General features: G+C 41.6%; 1 protein-coding gene across 5 annotated transcripts in view; it reads right to left on the reverse strand.

Moving 5' to 3' along the window:
- Positions 1-13,280: 13,280 nt before the first annotated feature.
- Positions 13,281-25,891, reverse strand: part of tox2 (TOX high mobility group box family member 2) — a 118,977-nt gene continuing 106,366 nt past the window's right edge. For 4 of the 5 annotated variants that reach the window (XM_064304087.1, XM_064304085.1, XM_064304086.1 and 1 more), the window contains 4 exons: positions 20,491-20,571; positions 17,072-17,461; positions 15,580-15,719; positions 13,281-15,018 (listed from right to left, as the gene is read on the reverse strand). In XM_064304087.1, the coding sequence (XP_064160157.1) occupies positions 14,976-15,018; positions 15,580-15,719; positions 17,072-17,461; positions 20,491-20,571 (654 nt within the window). In that variant the 3' untranslated portion in view covers positions 13,281-14,975. The remainder of the gene's footprint in view (positions 15,019-15,579; positions 15,720-17,071; positions 17,462-20,490; positions 20,572-25,891) is intronic. The other variant, XM_064304084.1, reaches the window with a different exon arrangement.

The following is a 25,891-nucleotide window of genomic DNA, read 5'->3' on the forward strand; positions in this document are numbered from 1 at the left end:
TTTACACTTAGACAAGTTGCAGACAGGGAGCAGGTTGAGGAATAATAACAAGAAGATTGTGTCGGCCATTTTCATAATTCGAGCTCTAGTCTATTTGTGTAAATGTATACGGAGCCCCCCCGAGTATACAGCCTGCCAGTAAAGCACGCAGTTTTGCGCATCAGAGAAAGGGGTTGCTATGTCTTAATATCAGACCACGACAAACACACTGACAGTGAATGAAAATGCATCACCCAGAGAAAAATGGAAAGATGTGAAAATCCGGGTGCCATTTTGTCCAAGGGAACTAATAACTAAGTCAAAAACAGTTGACAGTGTAAGAGCATCACGTACAGATTAGAGCTGCGGAGTAAAGAGAAGTTACACACAGAATGAACAGCCAGTAGAGCACGATTTCCAGGCTGGTCCAGCACCACCAGGACACAGGCTCTGCTGATGACACGGCGCCACGCTGCATGCATCGCTGCCCGTGGAGGCCACGCCACCACTGAAGGCCAGGCAGTGTGTAAAAGACAGCTTCTGGTGCTACTCGCTGAAGTCCTCATAGCCATGCTTCTGATAACTTTTTTGGAAAATAACCCTAGTTTTTCTTCGTTGTGGTTTCAGTAAAGATGTCGGTGATGCATTTTCATTTACTGTTAGTGTATAATATATATTATATTTAAAAAAAGTATCTTTTATCTGGATACCCCTTGGTCTGGGGCTGTTTTTTATGGTTTGGGCTAGGCCCCTTAGTTCCACTGAAGGCAAGTCTTAATGCAATGACATTCTAGATGATTCTGTGCTTCCAACTTTGTGGCAACAGTTTGGGGAAGGCCCTATACTGTTTCAGCATGACAATACCCCCGGGCATACAGCGATGTCCATATAGAAATGGTTTTATCGAGATCGGTGTGGAAGAACTTGACTGGCCTGCCCAGATCCCTGACCTCACCCCCATTCAACACCTTTGGGTTTAATTTGAAAGCCAACTGTGAACCAGACCTAATCGCCCAATCAGTGCCCGACCTCACTAATGATCTTCTGACTGAATGGAAGTAAATCCCTGTGAAACCTTCCCAGAAGAGTGGAGGTTGTTAGCAGCAAAGAGTGGACCAATTTCATATTAATGCCCATAATTTTGGATGAGATGTTGGATGTCAGGTGTCCACATAATTTTGGCCATGTAGTGTATTTCTTTTCTGTAGTTGCTGTTCCAATAGTATGTTATGTAATTTAGATATTGGAACACTACTACTGCTGCTGAACAAATACAGTACTCACAGCTGTTTTGGTTTTGAATCTTTTTTTATACAACTAGACTATCCCAGTAGTCAGTCTAGCGCGTGGTATGTGAAAGTCAAGAATGTTTACTTTTTATAGATTGATTTTCTGTTAAATTAACATGGAATGAGAGTCAAAGCTCTAATGAGTATTAATAAGCTGATTCTCAAATATGTACATTTACATTTTGTCAGTTAGCTGACGCTCGTATCCAGAGCAACCGAGAAAGTGCATACAAGAGTATGAACGATACATAGCTATTAGTGTCGCAACTGGTAGTAGGTGCCATTACCCAATCTTACAACATAATGTTAAGTGCCATTATGCAAGAGGGGAGTTTGAAATTATCAAGCTATAAGTAGCGTAATGGATTGGAGAGTATAGTGTTAAATGCGACATGAGTATATTCAAGGGTATTCAACCCAGAGTAAGTGCTCAGATCTTAGGATAGGCAAGAGTGGGCTTGTTGGTTGAGCCAAGATGCAGCAACTGGTACATTCTCAGTCAGAGGGAGAAGACCCTGACTGTTGTGGTTGAATTGGCTGAATTGTACATCAGATAAAGTTAAGGTAGTTACAACGCCAATCCCAGCACTGAAAATAATTAAAGCTTCTCAGGTCTTCCTAATGTGCCTTTAGAACAGCAATGAAATAACTTAAGCGATAAGTCCAAAACACATTAATTAATTTCAGCACAAGCTATTCATGCCCTACCTTCTGTTGCTTTTAAAGGCAACAGTAGCTCCACATCCCAGGAAGAATATTTATAATTGATAACCCCACTAGTTTACGTAGCTGCGTTTTAATAACCGCTGTTGACTTTGGCATTATTAACTATAAAACACATTATGTAAGAAACTGAGTGTTCTCTCATTCTGAGTGGTCCTTGGCTTCCGCCTCCATGTTTCCACCCTCAGAAGTGAGAACGTTACATCAACACCAGCCATTTCCACCCCCTCTCAAATTTTTGGAGGTGTAGCACTGCCTAATTGTGCTATTAATTATCCATTTGCGGCTTCATCCAGAGAATTGTTAACTTTACCGTGGACACCTGAAAATAACTATTTTTGAATATGCAGAATTATTTATTTATATATTTTTGAAAAACATGACACCGAAATGCTGACCACACAAACAAGATGGCGGCTGAAGGAACTGCACTAGACCAGGTACTAGACCACGGACGAGCCGAAGAGATAGGCGAGCGGAACCTCTCATGACAGTGGCACAGTCTGTGCTAATATAATGCATCATAGTCCTCTGTAACGGTTAATCTACAAATTTGAGTTTTTAATAATTACAAATATAACAACAAAAGTATTTTTTAAATATCCTACCGCCAAACCTGATTTATCACTGCAGACCACAAAATAGGCCAAGCAATCATATTTCAGTGAATGAAAAGCCCACAAGCTCATAACCTCCAACTGAACTTCGCCACCATAATGCATGTTTCCTTCTTCTCATTCCTTACAGTGGAAGAGCCGGTAGCAAACCATGTAGTTCATCAAATACATGTTAATACCCCAATTAAGATAATTACTCGTTTTCTAAAGAGATTTTTTTATTTTATGCTAAACAGACTGCTTCTTGTCAGCCCGCAGTCTGCCAGCTGAGCTCACGCAGTCACTGCCTGGAGGATGCACTCTTCCTGCTGGCAGCCCGCAGGCACCCGACCGACCAGACGGTGTCGCTGTTGCGCAACGAGACGCGATCATCCTTTCGACGGGGGCGCGGGGAGCGACACCGCGGCCAATTACGCACCACCCCGCAGGGAGCCGGAATCGATGCTAGACCGCGGGGACCGGCCAATGACAACACTCTCGTTCTGCGCGCGGCGGCGGAGGCTCAAAGCCAGGCGGAAGCGAGGGTTCCCTCCGCGAATCTCGCGGGTTTCGGCTGAGTGCGGCTGGGTTTGCCTCTCGCTCCCAGGCCCCGCGGGCGGCCTCTGATCCCGGCGTGCGGCACCGTGCCCTGGGGCGGCGCTTTTTGCACCGCGGCGCCGGCGTAGCCGCGAGAGGATGCTAACCTGTGATGTCACCCTTTCCGCCCGTGACAGCCCCGCCGACAGCCTTTCGGCTTCGCTCCGGCGGGGATCTGAGAGAGCGGCTCGCCGCGCCGCGCGGCTGGGAACGGGAGCGACGGCAGATCCGTTCAGAGAGAAACAGCCTCCCGTCCCTGATCTTCAGAAAGTCCTCAGGCTCTCTAATGTTTTTACCAAAAAAGACTCCACTGGCGTCGACATGCTCGCCACGGCAGCTCGCAGCGCTCGCTCAAACGTTTAAGTGCAATTCAGTCGAGCTGAATCAGTTATATTCTCCTCCATACTCGCTGAAGACGCATTTTCCCAAAGGGAAATGCAGAAAAATCTACGCTACATCTATGAACAAGTGATTAGGCCACGTGGCTATTATTTTCACTTTGCCACTTACAGTAGAATGCTTTCCAATTTACTGCTGGTATTCTTAGGTTAATCATACAAAAATTAAGAAAAGAAAAAAAAAAACCCGGCTTAGAAGTCAAGAATATTTTAAGTATACTTCCTGTCACAGAATGCTGGATTACTGATGTACTCTGAACCTTGATCAGAGGTCGACCTTTTCTATTATGGAAATTGCTTACATGAACAATTTACATGAAATGTGATAAATTCCCATAAAAATCAACAAAATTAACATTTAACATGGAAGGCATGGTTGAATACTGCCAGGGACAGCGAAAAGAATAATATTGTATAATATGACACATCTTGATTGATGTTGCGGGCAAAAATAGTGCAATAAATGTGTCTAATTGAATGAAAGAGAGACTACCTTGACTTTACCAGTTAAATAATTTAAATAGTAAACCAACTTACAGTGTGTAGGCTTTGCTATATGTGATATTCATGTTCAAAATAGATTTGGTGTTATCAGATGCCCTTAAATATACATTACACATCTAATTTCTGAACAATGAAGAAAGTTAGCAATGCACCAGATACAGCGACACCTATAACAGTTTAACACCGTTATTATTTTTAACTTTAAATTTCCCTCATCATTTCACAGTATTCTAAACATGTGTGCTTTGAATCGTTTATATTAATGGAACTATGCTAGCCTTTACAGTATATGCAAAGAAATAAACTGAGTAAGTTCAAAACTAAAATCCCTTATTAAAATGTATAATATGATTGAGAGGCATCAATTGTAAAGCGCTTTGGATAAAAGCGCTATATAAATGCAGTCCATTTAAATGCAGTCAATATAATACTGTATTTTTGTGACCTGCAATGCTCCCATCACCACCCAGGTGGTGCTATAGCACTTTGAATGGAAGTTTTGTGTAGTCAAAAGTTGTATTACTTCGTATTTTGGACAATAGCTACTGCTTTGCTCAAGCACATGCCAAATGAGAAGCCTGTTTATTGTGTACGTATCTCTGTTTATCTTATTTGGGGACTTCTGTATGAAAAAAACTTTTCTGCAGTTTTGTCCTTCATGGGAGCATGAATCCCATGCCTGCTGTGAAATATTAAGGATTGAGTCTAATATAGAACAATTTTATTTCAATAGATTCCTCTGAAACTTTCCAAAGCAGTAGCAAAACTCATATTTTATGAATATAAATGGGCTTCCCATTCTGATAGCAAGAAGTGTGTGATAAAAAGTATGTTGATGGAAAAAGGCTGGTTTTATTACTCCCAGCATTGAGTGTGTCTCTTCGTGAACACCAGGGGGCACTCTTCATCTGTGCATTTCTCTGCACAAAGGAGACTTTGGTGCTCAGTGAGATGAGAATGAACACAGCCTGGGTTGAAAGCACAGATGACCTAATTTAGCCTTGGACATCCCACCAACACAAAATACACAAGCCTGCACACGTGCATGCACACACACAAACACATGCACGCACACACACATGCGTGTAGGTGCTAACACACAAAGCCGTTAGCAGGCACACACAAACAAGCATGTATGCTTATAAGAACATGGGAGCACAAACAAATGCACTCCCATGTGCATGGTGGACATATACAGTACAAACCCACAATTATGCATGCACACAAACACACAGACACACAGAAACACAAAAACATATATATGCACACATACACGGCAGTAAACACAATGTATGCGTGCACTTCTTGAATGCACACACACACCTCAGAATAGCTGAGTGCAGCCGTAATGAGCATGCTATGGAAAGCAGAATGAAAGCGAGTCGGAGAGAGAGTGAGATTTCTATTACTGTAGCACTATTGATTAAAGCTGAGAGATTCATATTGGAAAGCATCACCATCCTCTGTCCCATTTCTAATTCTCTCTCTCTCTCTCTCTCCCTCTCTCTCCTTCTCTCTTTCTCTCCCCCCCCTTTCTCTCGCCCCCCTTTTCTCTCCATGCCAAACCTCACTGAGAGCCACTGTCAGTTGAGGCAGGCCTAACATTTTTCTCCCAGTCGAGGTTGAACAGTGAGCATTAAAACCTTATTTATTATTTAGAACATGTGACACCGGCCTCAGCATTGTGTAAACCAATGGAAAAGGAGACGCAGTGAAATCACTATGGGACCGGATCCAGCCCAGGTTTCAGAGGTAAAATCAAATATTTGACTAACTGCTGACGAGACTGGAAAAAAAAGAACCGGCGCTTGTGTCATCGTGCTGCGACTCATCGCACCTTAATCCATCAAGGTTGTTTGTTCCCATTGAAAGTGGCTCAGATTAATGGGAAGCCTAAAGAAATCATATGGCAAGCCCAATCTACCAGTTTGCCCCCCCAGCCTCCCCCAAGGGTAGAATTATGACCTATCATTTCATGCTAAGGCATGCCTTTCAGTTGGTTAAAAAAAAAAAAAAACTGTATGTATTATAGACCCAGGTTATGGTTATTAAATATGCCGAAGCGAATTGTATTTTTGCTCAAGTAAGCTCACTGGGAACATTCCATCAGGCCCCTTTTATTCTTCAAAATGTAGTTATGAATTTTAAAGCGGACGCGTGTTACCGAAGGAGATGTCTGTGATGTGAATTCCGAGAGGTATCGGGGGCGCGGTTTCTCGTGTGAAAATCTTTGCGCGGTAGCGGCGCAGAGGACCGGCTCGCGAGCTGGTAGCCCACTGCTAAGGGAAGCCTCGTCTTCGAGGCCCAACAACGAATCAGTTTGATCGCGCCGCTATTAAACATGCGTTCGCTAAATTTCCAACGTGCCTGCGTCAGTATTGTGCATGTGTAATGCATCATATCTATTTGTACACACACACGCACGCACGCACATACAAAACACACACACACACACACACTCATGCACGCACATACAAAAACACACACACACACGCACATGCGCATCATTGTTGTTATTGCACAACTTTGTTTTTCCACAATCAGTTTCAAGTCAGCAATGCACCGAATCGTTAAAATGACTTAAATTACGTATTCACTTTGACATACAGTGCACTTAGTATATGATTCCCAAGTTTTCTCTGTGTGAGGCATCTCTTGAGCAACCCCAAAAGTAGGTAGCGCGGTTTACACACATTAAGACTCATCAGCAGCGGTGATGCACCCCATTATGTTATTAATCTTGCACAACCCTCGCAGACAGATGGCTGGTGCCAAATCCGAGACGGGGAGAACAAACGACGAACCTAATTAAATTAGGCTAAAGAATTTGTTTTTGATGCACGCTCGTCTTATCAAGTTGTTGAGATGAATTTTATAACGCAATAAAAAAAAATGGCTTCGCCTGTCGTGCGCATTTACATTATTATTTTTTAAAAACATTTTTTGATGCAGCGAATGAAGTCGCAGGTCATGTGGGAGGTGAGAGAAAACGTGATTATGTAATTACTTTTGGGCGCGTGGTTAACAGTAGAAATTGCTTTCACACATTTTTCCCTGGCGCACACATGCCCGATGCAGTGTTTTTTATGTCAACTCATTTAACACGAGCCCCAGCCCAGCCAGCTCAATGAGGCGTTATGTATTTTATTTACAATATCATCATGGACCGTGATGCATTGTGGGTAACAAAGCAAACTCTGCAATGGGAACAGAATGTACAGGTAACGAAGAGGTCAGCGGTCTCTGTGTGAGACCAAGTGAAATAGAAAAGAGCACTACATATAACTAAAACCCAAGGAAATCTGGTCCCCCTTGGTTTTAAGTTACCTAGTAAGCCTGCAATCTACTACCGAGGCATAGGAGTTGTATTTGGCATTTGGATCATTGGTATCATGAACCCTTTTGTATCATGTCCGTTTTTGTCTTTTGCGTCTAAACTATAATGTAGTATTGGCAAATTAGGCAACAAGAAATTTTGTCATATCGACATATTATATAAAGAAAAAAAGCTATAGTAACATATATTCTGGCTGCTAGTCCTATTCTGAAAGCACAATGGTTTCTTTGAATCCTTATTCTGAAGACGGCTAAGGTACGAAGGTGTCATAACAGCGGTGCCTGTGTTGTGTGCATCAGGATGTAAGCTCAAAACCTCACCTTTGCAGTTATTCTAAAACTAACCCATTACACCATACAGTCCCCCTCCCCCAGCCTTTCAGCCCCCCAACATCCCCCCCTCTCCCCCACTCATTTTCTCTCTACAGAAGCTCTCTCTCTCTCTCTGTCGCTTTCTCTCTCACTCATTTGCACTCATTTTCTGTGTATTGTAGCTCTTGCTGTCTCTCTCTCTCTCTCTCTCCACTATCTCTATTTCCGTGTGTGTGTGTGTGTGTGTGTGTCTCTTTCTTTCTCTCTCACTCTGCCTCATTGGTTAAAAATGCGCAAGACTGAGAGTTTTATGAAATGGTGGTGGTAGTGGTGGTGGGATGGGGGTGTGGAGATTAACTGAAAGGTAACGCTGCAAGTTCAAATGCTCTTTTTTTGGAACACTGTGGCTTTCCACAGATAAATGAGCTATGAATCTAAAATGCTTCAAATGGCAAGACGCCAATGTGGTGGAGACGATTTGAAATTTCTCCACTGGTTCTGGATGCTGATTATTGCTTTGCAATCAAAGTCCAGAACATGACTGGGCTATGAACATGTGCTCAAATTAAATACTTATGAAGAAGTGGTACAAATGATACCTTAGAATACTAATGGTGTAGGAAGGTAATTTCCTTTTCAGTTAATATGGTGGTAATATAGCATTGAATTGGAATTGTAGCCACATGGTTGTGGTTTTGATTTCTAAGTGAATCGGCCTAAAGTGTGGTACTTAAACTTTGGTGGCAGGTAGTAAATAAATCCTGGATAAAAGGTTGTACAAAGTGAATATATTATGCAGTCCAGCAGCGGTTGGTGAGCTGAAAGTTGGTGGGGCCTTGAACTGATTATTGGTCTCAACCTGTTTTCAGTCATTTTCCTGGATTATCAATACAGTGATTAATTCACCAGATATGCAATACCATCAGATATAGCAAGCTCTCCTCGATTAAGCCATTTAGCGAGTGATAAAATAATTTTTTATTACTTGTTATACTCAGATAATATTCATAGTAAAGATCTGCAATGCGAAGATTTTAAACGATCTTGAAGTACAGGTTTTGTTATTGCTGGTTATTCTGAAAGCGAATGCGTAGTTAGCAGAGTGGTGTATCTGTTTTTCGTTAAGTGTATTTAGTGATTCAAACAGATTTTTCTAAATTGAATTTATCATTTAATCACCTGAACATGATGCAAAGACGTTGTGTGTTTACTTGCCAATTGATTAGTCAGATCGTTGACAGACTTTTTAATGAAGGAAAACGAATGAATACAGGTTGAGACCAGTGATCAGTTTAAAGAAAAGTTTTCAGCCCCCAATTTTCAGCTAAACATCACAAGCTGAACATGCATTCTGGCTAATTTACATTTTGTGGTCAATTGTTTGGCACATAGAGATTACGACGAGACAGAAAAGCATTGCCTGTCTGTGGTTCTCTCTTTTAGTCATCCTTTAGAGATGAGTGATCAGGTTGAGACCGTGATCAGCCGGGTATACAATATTTCTAATCAGCTTTAGAAATGCTGTTTCTAACACAGAAATATTGTCTGATTTTAAGGATCAAACCAGCAAATATTATTCTGCAAACCTAAGTGTCAATCTTATGAAATTTTCAACTTAAAAAAAATGGAAAATGGAAGTCATTTTAATTCAGTTAAAAAGAGTAAAAAAACTGAAGATTGGAACAGAAGTAGACCTACTCAAATGGTTAAAGACAATTATTTTCCTCAAGCCATTTGTGTGAACTGAACACTTCTTGCCTTCTGCAAGTTTGGACATTTCTGTTTTTTTTGGTTTTTTTTTCATCAGCCTCTGCATTACAAGCTGCAATCCAATCTAATCTTGGCTCATGTCATCACAAGCGACAATGCAATGCTTGATTAAATTCGCCATTCAAATTGAAGGAGAAAGGGCACTATGGTTACCAAGAACCTGGGCCTCCGTCTTCAAAATGCCTGCCTTCCTTTCTCTAGATTCCTGTAAATCAACATAGAATGATGTACCAGAAATATTGCATGGCACGAAATGTCGGTACAAATGCTCTTTAGGGAGTACAAAAATTACAACAGCAGTCATCAGTAATAAACATAATTAATGCATTAACCATGCTAATACACTTTCTTTCAGGTTAATATGCTTAATGGAGACTCATACATGCCCTTGTATGTCTCGTTTCAAAGTCCTTGCTTGTGACACATTCATTCCATTGTATTCTGATACAAGAGAGTTTTATGGATTGTAGCCCCCCACCCCCTTTGCATTCTGAATTTGTACATAGGTCAATATATGCAATGCAAGTACAATCAATCTTGGTACAGTACCTAGCTCTTACATAATGATATTAAATGTATTGTTTTATCTTGTGCTCTCGGAAACTGAGTCTTACTCTGGTATGGCCTGTTCAAAAAGCGAACTGATAATATATAAATAGTCTTTAAAAAAATAATTTTAAATACTAGCGGCACATATCTTCCAGGAAAGGTCCATCTGTACAGTACATGGCACCATCCTTCTTCTGTTGAACTGTGACCGTTCGAGACATTCAACCCTTGACTTTCCTGCATGAGTGAATTCTCTATCAGTTTCCCAAGGATGAAAGGGAAAGAAATTATGCAGTAAATGTGACTGTACGCCACACATCCCATTCAGTGTTCAGCGTTCGGTGGCTGTGTATGAGTTTGCAAACAAGAGCCAACGCCGTGCGTTTCCCTCATGTTTTCGCACGGTGTTTAAAAAAAGGAGAACATTCGGAGAACAAGCTTCACATTTCTGAGGGTAGCATTTGACACGTTTGAAGCATTTTCATATTGCGGCGTCTAAACTTAGACACCGATGAGAAAGAGTGATACTTTGATAACCAGAAGGTGAAACCTTTTTCTTGTCAAAACCGCCTACGTTTCCTGTTCTCTTTCTGCCGCAAACTTGCAACTGACAGGCCTCTTTGTTCAGTAGCCTTGAGAAAAGGTGTAGCAGGGACATGGGGCCCAGCCCGCAACTGACCTTACATCTGAAGCCGGGTGGCGTCACCCACCTGTTGCGCCTCCTCCACCGCCATTCGCTGAGGACGTTGGCATGGAAACAACGGAACGGAGGTTACGCAACCACAGCAGAGCAGAAAAGCCGAGAGAAAAAAAAATAGATTTTTTAGTGTAAATAGTGCAAATTTGCGTGCGTTGGGCCGCGGCTCTCGGCCGTGGAAACGGCGCCTGCGTCACGCGCATGGCTGTCAGCCGTCGTTTGAAAATGGCGGCCTCAAACGGCACACGCGTTCGGCGTCACTCCCTGCACCTCCCGTGAGCTCAAGCACAGGCATAAATGTCAAAATCAAAGAAAACTCCAAGGCACTCTCTTTTCTAACAATTGAAATGCCTTTATTGTTGTGGCATGGTCATATTAAACCTTTAAAAACAAACTCCGATGCGTTTCAGCATCAAGCTTTCGTCAGGGAGTCAAAAACTCAGGCCTAAATGTGTTGAGAATATTGTGGAGCGTTTAGGCTCGACTCACATTCGGTTGTCTGGTAACGTGACGAGGCCATTTCAGGATGTGTTCATTTAATGTTCCTACAATACCCTGTCAAGCACATGTGCCACAAGTGCACCACACAACGGCATCTTCCCTTCTGGGTTATCATTTAGTCCCAGAGAAACCGAAGATGGGATGAATCAATAATGTTTTCAGAATTACGCAAATTGCAAAATAATACTCTTTTTTTAACTGAAATGACAAAAGCGAGTTACTATCTGCAACAAATTCTACAATTTCTTTGTGATAAGGGAGATTCAGGAAACCAGACAAATGCAATACCCCCTTAAGCAGACCTTAAAGTCTATTATTTTACATCTTGAATTCAGACCATTATTGCTTGAGAAAATTGCATCCAAGAGGTTTTTAAAAAAAAAAACTTTCTGCAGATTGATGTCGATATCTTTGTTTTAGTCTTATTGGTTGTTCAAAATGATTCGGTGAGAACAGATTTTTTTTCAGGCAAAGGATTTCTTCAGTCTCATCGATGCGATATCGGAATACTGGAAAACATTCCGACATGCCTTGTTACCCGTGCAATTGGCAATGCAGGGAACCAACTCAAAAAAAGATCTAGCACCACCATAAACATAAGCCTGTCAACCTTTACATTCGACGGCTTTTCAGACCTTCCATTTCCCACTGTTTTCCTGTGCGACCTACGAGGCTGCAAGACTGCTATTTCCCCATAACGTGTCATACCACAAAGTGGCACTCCAGGTATCCAGTTGTTCAATAATGATCTGTTTTCCAATTTAACACCGAAGGAAATGCTAGCCACAAATGAATAATGCATACAGCGAAGCAGTCGTAACAATTCAAGCTTCACTGTATATCTGAACAGGAACGGGAGCCGGCGAGGGAAACACCATGCAGATGTCACTGTCGATATGTGATGTAAATTAGAACGTTTCATTTATTTACCTGTTGTTTTGTCTACCCCACACAAATGGGTTCCATTTTCTTGGAGGAAAAATAAGCCATTATGGCACATTTTTCATCGGCAGTGTTTTTTTTTACGTTTTAGAATTCATGTATGGTTTCACATAAGGAGACCTGGCTCTTTCCATTATGTTTCCTGAATGTTGGGTAACAATCCTGGGTGGAAACTGGCTGAGAAGATAAAATGTTTCCTAGCCCACCTGATCTCCGAATCTCTTGGTGTAAAACTGTCATCTTCATGGTACACGTCGTCCAAAATAGCAGAATTACATTAAGCTACTGTATTGTTTCAGTGACTTTTAAAAAGTTGGAACTTGCGTGAAGAATTGTCTAACGTAGTCAAGAAATTGAAAAATATAGGAGATGTGACTAAAAGTTTGTGACATCACAAATTAAATAAATAGAAAAACAAGGCAAGCAATTTGGTGCATACTAAAAAAATAATAATAATCACAAGGCAAATGTATAACTAAATACCTCTGAAAATACTACACATTATAGTCTTTACATTGGATATATTGACCAGTGAATGATGGCCAGCATCACCTCAGTAGACCAAAGGGACCATTTGAACAAAAAGTTAACAACTCCAGACAGACTGATTCATTTATAGCTTCATAATGGTACCACGCACTGCTGTACTAAAACAGAAAGTTTTGTAGCTAAATAAAGATGGGACAGTTTTCTACACTTGCTGTGTTATTTCACTTTTACGGTTTTTACTGTTGTGTCTGACTTGTGGAATAGAAATAGCATTATAGGTCATTCTGTTGCAATGTATATAGCATTGCAGGTTTACTTTCATCCAAAGCTAAAGTAGGTCGATTCCTGTCTGTTGAACAGACCTTTTAAAAACACATATACGGTTAGAGGTGAGAAAGAAAAAACATTTTGAATTTACAATCCTGAAATCAAATGCTGTGCTACCCCGGATGTACTTTCAATGTAATGCACTTCAGTGCTTTCAGAAATGACATTACTATTCTGATACCAGTATGTCCTTTGGACAATGTGAAACTTAGCAAAACATTTACAGTTTGTTTAAAATTCAAAGAAAATAAGCGCACACTGACACATACGGTTCCACTTTTAACATTTTTATTACAGACAAATGAAATAAAAGAAGCGTTGTGACACAAAATGAATTCGCTGGTAGGAGCAGAAAGAACCAGCTCCAAGAAATGTAAAAATTATAATAATCATTATCATCATCAAACAAAAATAATAATAAAAAAAAAATAATAATGCACCTTCGTAAAAATAAGCCAAAACGTTATTCCATATCACTCATAAATAGATAGGAAACTAGTCAATAAAATTAAATAAAATATGGGCAAACTGCAGAAAAAAATGATAATGCAATACAACAGTTAAACGGCTTTTTACCACTGGCTTTACAAATAAAAACTACATGTCATTTGGCAGGTTTGTACACAACTTATACTCTTCCTCCTTATTTGTTTCTTAAAAACTTAAAAGAATGCTACCGTGAATATAAAATTATGTCTTAGAAATGAAATGCATTATTATTTTTTTCCCACAAAAATTATAAGGATGAGTTCAACACAATTTCTAAAACATCTAGCAAAAACTACTGGAAAACTATAAACCCACTGTTATGTTTATTTGTAGTAACATTTCACATTTAGCAATTTCTTTTTTTTTTTTAATTCACCTGTACAAGTTGTGATGGGGACTGAAAGTTCACCGGAAAAGAAACAAAACAAGGAGCAGGCCTTCATTTTTCACCTTTTTTTTTTGTTTGTTTTGTTTTTTGTTGTTTTTTTTTTTGTTTGCTTTTTGTTTGTCCAGCGGTGCAATCTGACCATCAAGGTTCCCCCCTCAGGGGTCCTTTAACGATGGCTTGGGACACTAAATCTTTAATAGTCTTTAGATTTCTCTTTACAGGAGAAACACGCTCGGCCAGCGCGGTTTTAATGCGAGATTTAGTGTGTGAAACCCTCCTCCGAAATCCACCTGCACAAGTTGCTAAAAATTCACAAAACACTAAAATAAAAATTAAAAAAATCCAAAGAATAACATTTTGAATACAAATCAAGGAATTACAGCTTGTAGTAAAAGAGGAAAAAAAATATCTGGACTCGAGATTCCCAATTTGTTCCCATAAAAGTGATATTTACAATCACACTGTGACAGATTGGTAAACCTTAACAGGTCTTTTAATATTACAAAAATGTTGAATCTATTTCTTTTCCTCCACTTTTCCATCCTTAAATTTCACAGACCCCAGTAGTCAATCTAACATCAAGGCCTGTGCTGAATCTACCAGCAAAAAGTAATTCCCTACAGGAAACGTCCATGGCAAAGCATGTAGCAAGCGAGAAATAAATAAAATAATAAAAGAAATAAAAAGCAATCAAGAAGAGATTTTTTTTTCTGTCTTCATATATTAAAGCTGAATGACCCCTAAAATACAGGCCCATGTTTATATATATATAGATTTTTTTATTTATATATATATTTTATTTATTTATTTTTCTAAAAGGATAGCTGAGTGCTGTTCCTGGCTCTGAGTAAGGCCTGGAAATTCTAAGTGCTTGGCAAAAAATTAAAGGCTCACTAGTAGTCTTTCCTTCTAGAAACAACTGGAAAAAAATAAAATTAAAAATACATTGACAAAAATAGAAGTTATGGGTGATGGTGGTGGTGGTGGTGGTAGGTGTTGGTGTTGTTGGTGGTGGCATTGGTTTGGGGAGGGGGAGGGAGAGGGGTGGGGGGACTCCCTGGTGTATATTCTTGTCAAGGTCATCCAGCTTCAAGTGAGGTAGAGTGGCTTGTCCCTGGCTATCATGGTACTGCTGAAACACAGAGCGAGTATGGCGAAAGTGAAACCGTGAAACAGAACATTTCTGCGGCATAAAATGGTGTCCCCCAAATACATGGAATTCTGAGCCATTCCAGGTTCCATAGGCAGGTGAACGACCAACAAGTGGCTGAGCCCTTTCCTGCTGCTATCTTACATAAATGCATTCAAGCAGAATCAATTGTAATCGAAAATTTCCTCATCTCAGGGATACAGCCATATACATACATACATCCAGTCCGCAAGTCACATTTCTAGTGTGAAAAGACAGGGTGTTGCCTTCGTAGGGGATGTCAGGAAGATAAATTTAGATAAATACCCAACAGCGTCAACACTATTCAAGCATGGTGAGGTTTGTAAACAATGCTTGTACTTATTTTAAGCGCTGAGTTCAACTGACACGTTATTATCCACAAACATAGCTTGGCGAGTTCAAAAATCGCTGAAACGTACTCGCCAAAATGTGTTTGTGAAGAAAACCAGTAGCACTTGGACGAATGTTGGTTGAATTCAGGAAGTGAAGGAGAATCCGCTGGTTCTTTGCTGAAATGCTTACCTGCAGTGGTTGCCTCCGCACTCGCGATTGCAGTACTCGCTGTCCCACTCTTGGTTCTGTCCACTCACCGGGTTGGGCGCCCCCCCCGGAGACTGGGGCCCCACGCTGTTCTGGTACTCTGACTGCAGGTGAGGGAATCCCTGAGGGGGGCAGCAGAAGCCTCAGCATCAGGACAAAATAGCACCAAAGTAACATAATTACACAGTTAAACACAGTTTGGTGCGCACAGCAGTCCCTAAACCTCACTTACTGAGCTGAGCTTGTGAGGGAAAAGCGTAAGGCTTGTGTTGGCTTGTAGGCTAAAGTCCATTGAGTTTGAGGAGCACTGCACATGTGCTGCTTGTGCAAGGATGACTGCGGGCGCCTGTCTGGCCCGAGGGTCACTGGTGATCATGTGACACTGGAGTACTGCTAGCTGAACTCCCCTCCCTACCCAACTGACACTATACAACTCTATGCGGTTCCACCAACCAGTCAGCACTGTCCTAGTCTTGATTTAGTACCAAACCGTGAGGCCCATCCACACACTAGCACAGTTGTTCAATGGGGAAACCACACAGAAGTCCCAGGAAAACCACTTGAATTGGCAAAAGCATGAAAATACATTTTCACAACAGTCCACAACATTTGTACTTGAGCCTGACTAAGTAATGTCTTCACAAGCACAGGGTCACAGAAATCAACAGATGTTGACTGAATCCAGGTTTGAATTTTTTTGTACAATACATTGCCCCTTAGGCACTGACAAGAGCAAATGTCTTTCTCCCATAAGCATCTGAAACATTTCACTATCTCGGATAACGAATCTGTAGCAAACTCACAGGCTTCTAAAAGAGCTAAGCAGTAATGTGTATTCCTGCTAAGGACCTTTCCCAGAAGTGTCAAACTGTCTGATTGCTTCTGATTGGCGCAATAAAACATGAAGCCAGAAATTCTTCTAATATCAGCATTCTTATCTGCGCTGTGCGGGGAAGGTGAGCGATAAGTAAACTGATTAAACATTGGAATCTGTGCCAACATGATGTATCAGTTGTAAATGACCGATACATATTTGATGCCTCGACCTTTATGGGCTGATTAGCAACTCGAGGCCTTAGCATACTTTAGCCAAGTATAGGCAAATTCTGGAATTGTGACACAAATGCTGGAGGGGAAAATGGCAAAGCATGACATTGTGCATATTCATTAGAGGAAGAGTATTCATTTTTCTGCTCTCATCTGTGCCGATCTTCAAAATCCATAAAATAGTGGGCAGCAAGATTTCCACAACATCTGCTCTTGGTTATTTGTAGCTTAATAGGCCAGTGTTACCAAAAATAGCTTGTTCCTTTCAAGAATTGTTCACTTAAGTCTTAGTTTAACCATGGTGGGTTTCGAGAGTATCGATCAAAGTATGGAGTACTGGGATCAATACATGTGTGTGCAGCCCACAAATTAGGATCCTTAGACTTTAAAACACACGTGCTATTGGCTAAGGAGGGATGCCACTAACCTGCTGGCCAGGAGGAGGTGAATGGAGAGAGGCCTGAAGGCCCATCTGGTGGGAGATTGGCTGCGTCTGGACCTGCTGCATGCGGATTGGCTGGTTGAGGAAGGTGCTCTGGTGAAGGGACAGCTGCTGGTGCAGCGGGGGGCTGATCTGGAAAGAGGAGGGGGGAGAGGCACTAATGCTGGGCAGCATCTGCGATTGGCTGAGGGTCCGGGAGAGGGCGTGGCGGGGGGGCCCGGCGTAGCTCTGCAGGTCGGACAGGGGGAAGGACCCCGGGCCCAGGTATGGGGAGGAGGGCTGGGGGGGCACGCTGTACAGGGGCTGTTTGGGTGGCATCATGTGAGAAGGCTGGGTCGTTTGGGCACTTTTCGTCTCCACTGGGTCACTGTAGGTCTGCGGGGAAAAGACACGAAGATGTTTGGGTCAGGGGCCGCTCGTTACCTACATCCACATCTCCACCTGCACTTAATCCTAATCTGCAGCTCTGCCCTCTTTCCCTCATTCGCTCGTTTAGTTTTCAATCAGCCAATTGACAGGTGTAGAACATAGGTCAGGTCATGACGAGGCCTGAACCTGTTTATGGTTTTCAGGCCAACTTCTAGCCTTAATGACTTAATTAGCAGTCATTTATGCCATCAGACATTTTAGCTGCATTCCATGATAAGCGCATGAATGACAGCCGTAGACTGTTCTTGTATCCCCATATGAAACGTTTTACTGTGATCTAATCCACGAGTGAACCGCTGTCGGTGTTCACAAACAGTCAGCTCATTTAGCCAGGGCAACTGACGGAAACAAAAACCTGCACACAAACCAGCCCTCCAGGACTGGAACTGCCCACTCCTGATCTAGAATCAGGTTGTCACACAGACACTAACCAGAGACAACAGTGGAGCCAGAGAGGGGGAAAAAAGTAAAGAAATGCAAAAAAATTTTTTTTGACCCCTTAAAAAAAGCCGCTGAACTGAAAAAGGGCGGGGTACACAGAAGGGCATTCAGAGACTGAACACGAGCAAATGGGGGGAAAAAAGGCATCACTTTTACGGGCGACCGGGTGCTGCGATGCCCTGCTCTGCGTATCGTTTACAAAAATGATGGTTATCAATGCTCTTAGAATGCAGCCTATTCATGGATCTGATTCCCCAGCCTTTCACTCAAATGGCGTGCTCAGATTTTACCTGGCAAAGAAAACTCAGGCTTAAATCATACATTTCCCTGCCCCCTCCCCCTCTCCCTGAGCTTAACTGGGACCATATGGCGAAGCAAATGACTTCATTATTCTGTTTTTCACATTGTAAATGTCATACTGTAAGGTATGTCCTTTCTTCCTTTTTAGCTGACAGACATTTTGATGTGATATATCGGTGTTGGTCATTGGATAATGAGGCACATTTGTATGAATTGTGGAGAGGCTACAAGGGTGATCGATATTAACCTGGATAGATGGCTGAAATCATGGGGTGAAACCTATTTCTAGGTCCATGGTACGAAATGATGGAAGTTTTTTTTTGGTTCAATGAGAAATCGTACAAAATAACGAACAACCTCTGCTCCGAATTTCACTGATTTCTGGAACCTGGGAGACGCTAACGATGTAGCCTCTTTTTCTCAGCTTTCTTGTAATCGTGAAGAAACTGAAGCGAATACGTCCGCCGTTACGTATCTAAATGAATGCACACAAATTCCCGAACGCACAACTTGGTGCTAGTTAGCTGTGTGCTCGGCGGCACATTCAAACCGAAGCAGCACAACTCAACCACGCAGGCTATTTCCAAAGCGACGCGTCGATCACGTGTGGTAGTCAAGCTGCATTCGAGTGTTTTTGTCGAGCTGTGGCTACAGATTATTAAGCCACACAAATAAAACACCAGCAGATGCAGGCTGAAGATTTCATAAGTGGGAAACATTCATTTTAGCTCCAGTCACTCCAGACTCCATTTTGCACAAAAGAATATATTTGCTCAGGCTGCAGGTTGGCCTTTCTTCCGCATTATATTAAAACAGCACTAAACAGACCAGGTTTGAGTACTGCAAATATGTATGCGCCCTTCCAGTTCTCCGAAGGTGTTACCGTTATTTTTGTTTGTATCCTCAATACTTTGAATGCCTGCCAATTTACGGAAACATCAATCATGCATCTGCTTTACAGATTTTGACAGAATATTTAATTACACAAAATGACAGCCGAAATTGGTTCTTAATAAACACTGGCAGGGGAAGAGGCTGATGTATAAACTATTCAGACTGCAATCACAGCTCTTGTTTTTTGGGGTGCTGTAAATATGAGGGAGTGCAAGATAGAGAGCGAGGGAATGGGGGAAGAGAGAGAGGTTTTGCATGGTAATGCAATTTGGGTTTGTTAGATAGAGGAAAAAACATTGGCAAGCAAAAGGAGATTAAGGATATGTTGTGCTCAAAATCGAAGCTGCAACACACAGATAGGTTTACATTTAATTTAATTAGCCCCAGCAAATTAATTCTGTGTGTTTTAATCCTAAATATTTAAATTTTTCCCAATGATTTGCATGTTATTCAAAAATCTAGTACATTTGGGATACATTTTTTTTTTTTGCTCCTTCTGGAAAGTGGAAACACATTAAAAGTAGCTGCAGTAGTAATTTGTCAATTTATGCACACAAATGTCATCAATCAACCAGTTTAATGGAAAACCCATCTCATTCTCCTACATGAAAAATGGTACGATTTTCATTTTTGATGTTGTCTCAGAATTTAGTGACTCTGCTTTAGCACATGGACCAAAGGACAATATAGTATTAAAAATATAGGCTTGTTGCATTTAAATGTACGGAGACACAGCAAGAAGTGTTCCTATTTCAAAGCCAGGAACCCTATTTTCTTCAACCCCCTGTCCAATTTGACACCTTTAAATAAAAAAAATAAATAAATAAAATGCACGTTTTCAGATGTGATTTAAATGCACAGTTTATCACTATGGGAAAAGGATCCAGTCTTTTGGCAAAGCTGTTGAGCGAGGGTACTACAGAGCTTCTCTCTTGACCCTGCAGACCTTGATTGTGTTTATTTATTTATTTTTTCCCAGAAAAGTCTGGTCTGGTGTTAGCAGTGCAGAGACGACCGACCGATCTCACTTTAACACACTCTGTTATCAAAGCCGCCAAGCTGTGCATGTAGAAAGATCCACCCACACATTCCTCATTTGAAAGTGCTACAAATGTGACCCCCCCCCCCCTTGTCCCCCCGCAGGTTAATTTCTGCTTTCGCCACAGTGCACACACTTTTCGTTTTATTTCTCCAAACCTGGAGAATGCAGGGGCATGGTTTAAGTTGTAACACAGTTCTCACTCGTGTCCCTCCCTGGAGATTAGCAGGAATTCTCCATCTAATTTATCACGGCTATATCAGCGCTGACCTCTGCACATCAAAGCTGTAACCCCCGTTACCTTGGAAACCAGGCTGGCTCTGTACGCGGCCAGGGCTTTCAGGTACTCCTTCTTGGCAGCCTCTGTTTTCCTCTTGTAACCCTGCGAGAAAAAGAAAACAAAACTGCGGTGAGAGAGAGAGAGAGAGAGAGAGAGAGAGAGCTCTCTTTTTTCTTTACCTGGACACCATGGTACATGCCACTTGTGTCGTGCCTCTCCTCCCCCAAGGGAATATGACCTCTCCTTCACCCATTCCTACCCCCCCCCCCCCCCATCTGTAAATAGTCTTATGACATCACATTTGTCTCTGAAAACCATTTCCAGTATTGCATTTCTAGTGCACTCAAAACAGCATTACCAAGTGGCCCTCTACAGCAGCACACAGAAATCCAAGTTCAACTTAACGTTGTCGACCACAGTGTTTATAATTTGTCATTAATCAAGTTGTCTCTAAGTTCTTTTAATTTTAGAAGGAAAACAACCAGTAAATGGCTCCATAAAAAGACAAGAAAAATGAGCTTTGTACCTCTCTAGGGACTTATTAAGCACTGGGAAAAAAACAAAAAACAAGAAAATAATGGAAGCTTTTTGTTATTTTATACTGCGCTTCTGCTAAAGACAGGACATATCTGCCCATTTAGGCCTTTATAAAAAGAATGGACAGGGAATACATAAAGCACCCTGCTTTTTAAACATACCCCTACTGAGAAATATCCTTGCCTAAAGTAAATTGTGAATCCTTTTATCGAGTAATTCTGATTCTATGTGAGCATGAGTCTTTTATCAGGGAAAGAGAAAGCGAGCGAGAGAGGGCAGGAGAGAGGGAGAGGGACAGAGTGAGTGAGAGAGAGAGAGAGATGAAGGAGGAGCGTGAAAAGGGTGATGTTGATCTTTTTTTTTTTGTCATATACTCGGGCACAAAAAAAAAACAGGTATTAATATTTTCAAATAAAACCCGTGACCTTAAACTCTCTCCATTTAAATATTGATAGAGGCTGCGCTGCCTTTTTAATGAACTCAAAAGTACTCCCAGCGGTTTTAATTTCAAATTAATTTAACACAGCTAATGATTCACCGAATGGCGGACATTTTTTAAAATAAATTACCATGCCTAAGGATTTCTAATTATTCCAAAGTGAGTGGATTCATTAGCAATTGAAGACGTCGGAGGCTGCAGGTTGGGGATGCATTAAAAATAACCAAGCCGCAGTGAGCATATGCCGTGGTCCTAATCCTGACATCGGGGTGTCCCCGCAGAATTAGCCGGTAATTGTACCTTAATGAAATGTTCTTGTTTGATAACCGGTTAATTATGGAAGACAATAACTCCGAAGCTCGCTGACACATGCTGAGCAATTACTGCGGCCTGCGAGGGATGTCACAGAAGCGCGCGACTGCGGCAGGTATTCTCCGCCGAAGCGGCTGACTTTGCCAAAAACTGTCGAGGTTTAGGAAAGGGGGGGGGGGGGGTTCCGTTTCTCAGGTGAGGTCATTCTTCTCGCTTAAACGCAGCAGGGACTGTGGAGGCGCGCCGTTTAAGGGTTCCCGACCGAGCAGCGACGGTCGGACCTGCACCCGCCCCCACGCTCCGTTTGGACCAACCGGCCCGTTTTAGAACACGCGGGTTACAATCAGCGGCTTCGCCACCTTCCTTCGCGGGGGAACTACGCTCAGTTCCCCTTTGGGTTTCTGTGAAACAGTGCCGGGGTCAGAGAGTGAGAGCGGAGGCTGAGCAGGGGTGATGTCAGAGCGGAAAGTCCAGGTCCCCAGGGAATTTATGACATCAGTAAAAAAAAAAGTAGAAGACAACCTCAGAAGTGCTTTTTTCCCCCCAAAAAAGTGTAATGCTTCACTTCCTGAATCCATGACCACGCAAATAACTGGACTGCATCTCCATTAGTTTCTGTAGCTACAAATACGCGAACATCAACAATGGCAGAGATGCATCACGCAAGGCCCATACAGGGAGTGACTATAACCATGATGTTACTAACAACACATTCAAAACATATACCCAGCCCTGACTAGTCAAGCGAAATTAAATTCCTAAATCAAAGGGCTTTTATTATGTAAAATAGTGTTACGGTGTCTTCTTTCTTGCATCACAGGAAAACGAGAGGCAGGCAGCTTCACGGGCAGCCGAACTGAACATGGTTTGAGAAGCCCCACTGAAGACGGGAGGGTCCTTGTGATGGTCGGCATGGTGATGGGGAATGGAGTCGTTTGTGTGGATTGCAGGAGCGCGATCGTATCTCCACCACGGTGCGACGGGCGTGGCAGCACGGGGAAAAGCATGGTGGCAGGGAGTCGCGAACTGGCAACTCGGGATAAGGACTTCCTGCCAAATAAAAGGATCACCGCGGGTGACTTTTGTCGAGTGCAACACAAGTCCGATAGCACCTGCTCCAGCTCCGTACGTTAGTCAGATTCTCACCGAGGTGTATGCGTGCGCGTGTAATAGCACGCACAGAAGTCAACGTTTAGCGTTACGTATTTCCGTTCTCTTAGCTATCACACAGTAAACACGCTATAATGCTAAAAATGCTCAACATACGCACACTGGAATGTCAGTATAGGAGATCATGTTTTTCTTTTCGGACACGGTGTTTGTCTCTGTATACATAACAGAATGGCTCTTTGCTCCTAATTGCATTAAATTGCTAATTATAAAAAAAGGGGTGCACTGCACACAGGGTTGCCTCTGATGGATCTCAATAGTGGATGAATTCCAAGGTAGATGCTCAATGTTGGCCTTGAATTATAATTTCCACTGCGATTTTATAAATGCGCGTGCTGTTCCCCACCTCTGCAATAGAAGGACTCCTCACCAAATGGCCCTTATTTGGCCATTAGGCAAATAAAACCAGGCTAATTTCAAAATGATTTATGGTCCTGTAACCAATTCTTGGATAATGGAGGTCTGGTACACACTCAAAAACGCATTTTGCCGTGCACCTCTCTCTCCTAATTGACGGCACACCCAGATGGGCATTTGGTGTCAATGATGATTTTTATAAACTGCATTTCTGTTCTTAATTAATTTGAAATAGAACAAGTTCCATATACTGCGGGATATATTTTCGTGTATGGTTTCATCACATTCCAAGGAAGGTTAGCAAAGACAAGAAAAATCTATTTTGATTATTTTTTACCTCTATGTCATATATGAAATTAATGAATAGCCTTTTCTAATGATATTTTTCAGGTAAGTGTTGCATAAACTTTAATGCTGAAAGTTTGCATACGGAAATAAATTTCAAGCATAACTGAAGTGATTCCCCTGTAGGCGTATGTATTTTATATTTCAGTGACACCTTCCAACTAAAGCTTATCTCAAAAAAGGGTACTATATATGCTTTAGGACCCATTGTTATACATGGCCCTTGTGTCTACTAAAGGATAATCCAAGCCATATCCTGCTCATATGAAAAAAATTTAAAAACAGTTGATTCTACTACATTTAGGGAATGTGCGTAGAAATGTATTCAAATCATACGGGGATGGCACTAATTATAATATGTACTATGTGTTGTATTCATTAATCCATGTTAACAAAAGAGTGCACAGACCAAAGGCTAATTGGGGAGAAGCACTTATGAGCTTCATCAGGTTCATATTGGTAAGGTCTGGCTGTTAGACCAGGTGTTCATTAAAATGTCTGAGGTGTTGCCAGCCAACAGAAAGAGGTGGGAACCTCCTGGACCAGGTCCTTCTGCTCTGAATCTGAGGTGTCTGGTGTAGGGATCAGCAATGTGTGGCTGTCTGAAGTCACATCCATTCTTCAGCCAGGACCACTTTACATGACAAGTGTTTGTTGTGTCAAATCTAATGACACCTCCTCAGGGAACAAAATTAAGAGTTGCGAAGGCACACACTACTTTTCTTTTACAAAACCTTTAATTCTTCTTCTTTTTATTATTATTATTATTATCCTATTACTAATACTTTTACATTTTTTTTGGACCTAACTCTTTTAACTGTTTTTTTAGCTAGACTTATCAAATTGCCCAACCTTAAATCAGTACACTTTCAGAAATAAAGGTACAGTGCAGATACATTTTTGTTTTTTTGATATGTAAAATGTAAAAAAAGCTACAAATTAATTATTAAACCCATGGCTATAATTATGGTACATCCCAGTGACAAGCATTGTACCTTTTGTGTACCTGTTTTTCTAAGTGTAGTTTGCTACACCTCAACTGAGGAGTATTCCCTCTGAGGTAAAAGCCACCTGCAATTAGTGGCCTGCATATTTGGGATGCAAAAATTGCACCCTCAAAAGGACACACCGCATTTCTGCATTGTTATTCTGTTGCAGGGGTCCTCGGCAGAGAAGGGGTTAAGAGATGGGGGAAAAAAAAACAATAACAGCATTTCCTGAACAGATGTCCTTGAGGCAAATTCAAGGGCGAGGCAATTGCTAATCTTGTATTCTCAGCATGATCAAATCACCAGGCAACAGATATAAATAAAAAGACAGGAAATGAGGAATTCACATTCACTGGTGTCAGGAGCAAAATGAAGATTCATTGTGAACGGCCGACTGTGAGAGGGAAAAATTAACTGCAGAGGAGAACACACAGCCTCCAAACCACCACCGCAGTGGAATAGGTTTGGAAATAATAAAAATAGATAAATAAATAAAATAAATAAAACATCTGAGTACATTAATATGGCCAGGCTGCACTTTGTCAAAGAGTCAGGTTATTTTATGTGACACGCAGATGGCTTATTAGAGCAGATACCTTCCAAGCATGCATTTCCATAAGACTTCAGCTGCACGTGTCTGCTTGCTATTCCACTCACTGAACCTGGCTAATTGTCTCTGCCGTCATTAGGAACTGCGACTTTTCCCTTTGGCTTTCATTAAGAAAATATGACCCTCGTGCTTTAATGAGAGCCAGGAGACCTAGTTTCACTTCAAAAAAAAGCAAATCAACTGGTCTTTCCCAAATAAGGGAACTACCCAACAATGAGAGCATTCATCCAAAATAAATATGGTCTCGCAGGAATGTAATGTAACATTTTGTTTGCCACCAAGCTGGGTTTTTACACTTAACACCTTTTTTTCCCGTATGCCTGTCAATCGGATGTGATCAGCTTGTCCCGCCTTCATTACCGCCATTCCCTGAAGCGAAGCCAGTTTGAGCGCAGAAATGCAGTCGCCACGTTACGCTACATTAGCGCATCCTTGTAGCTTGCACGTTTAGTCACAAATTAATCGGTGCATTCATAGTCAATGCACTATTATTCACGGAAACATTGGCTAAAAATTCACCTACCCACCTCTGCAGACTGTTCCCAAACACTAGCTCTCAAACTCTCCCGATGCATAACAGCTGTAGAACTCGAGTCTCACAATTTAAGATAGACTTTGTTTTGTTTACTTAATTAAAGGTAATTAAAGCCCAATAATTAATCC

Source organism: Anguilla rostrata, chromosome 13 (assembly GCF_018555375.3).
Source record: "Anguilla rostrata isolate EN2019 chromosome 13, ASM1855537v3, whole genome shotgun sequence".
NCBI classification, from domain to species: Eukaryota; Metazoa; Chordata; class Actinopteri; order Anguilliformes; family Anguillidae; genus Anguilla; species Anguilla rostrata.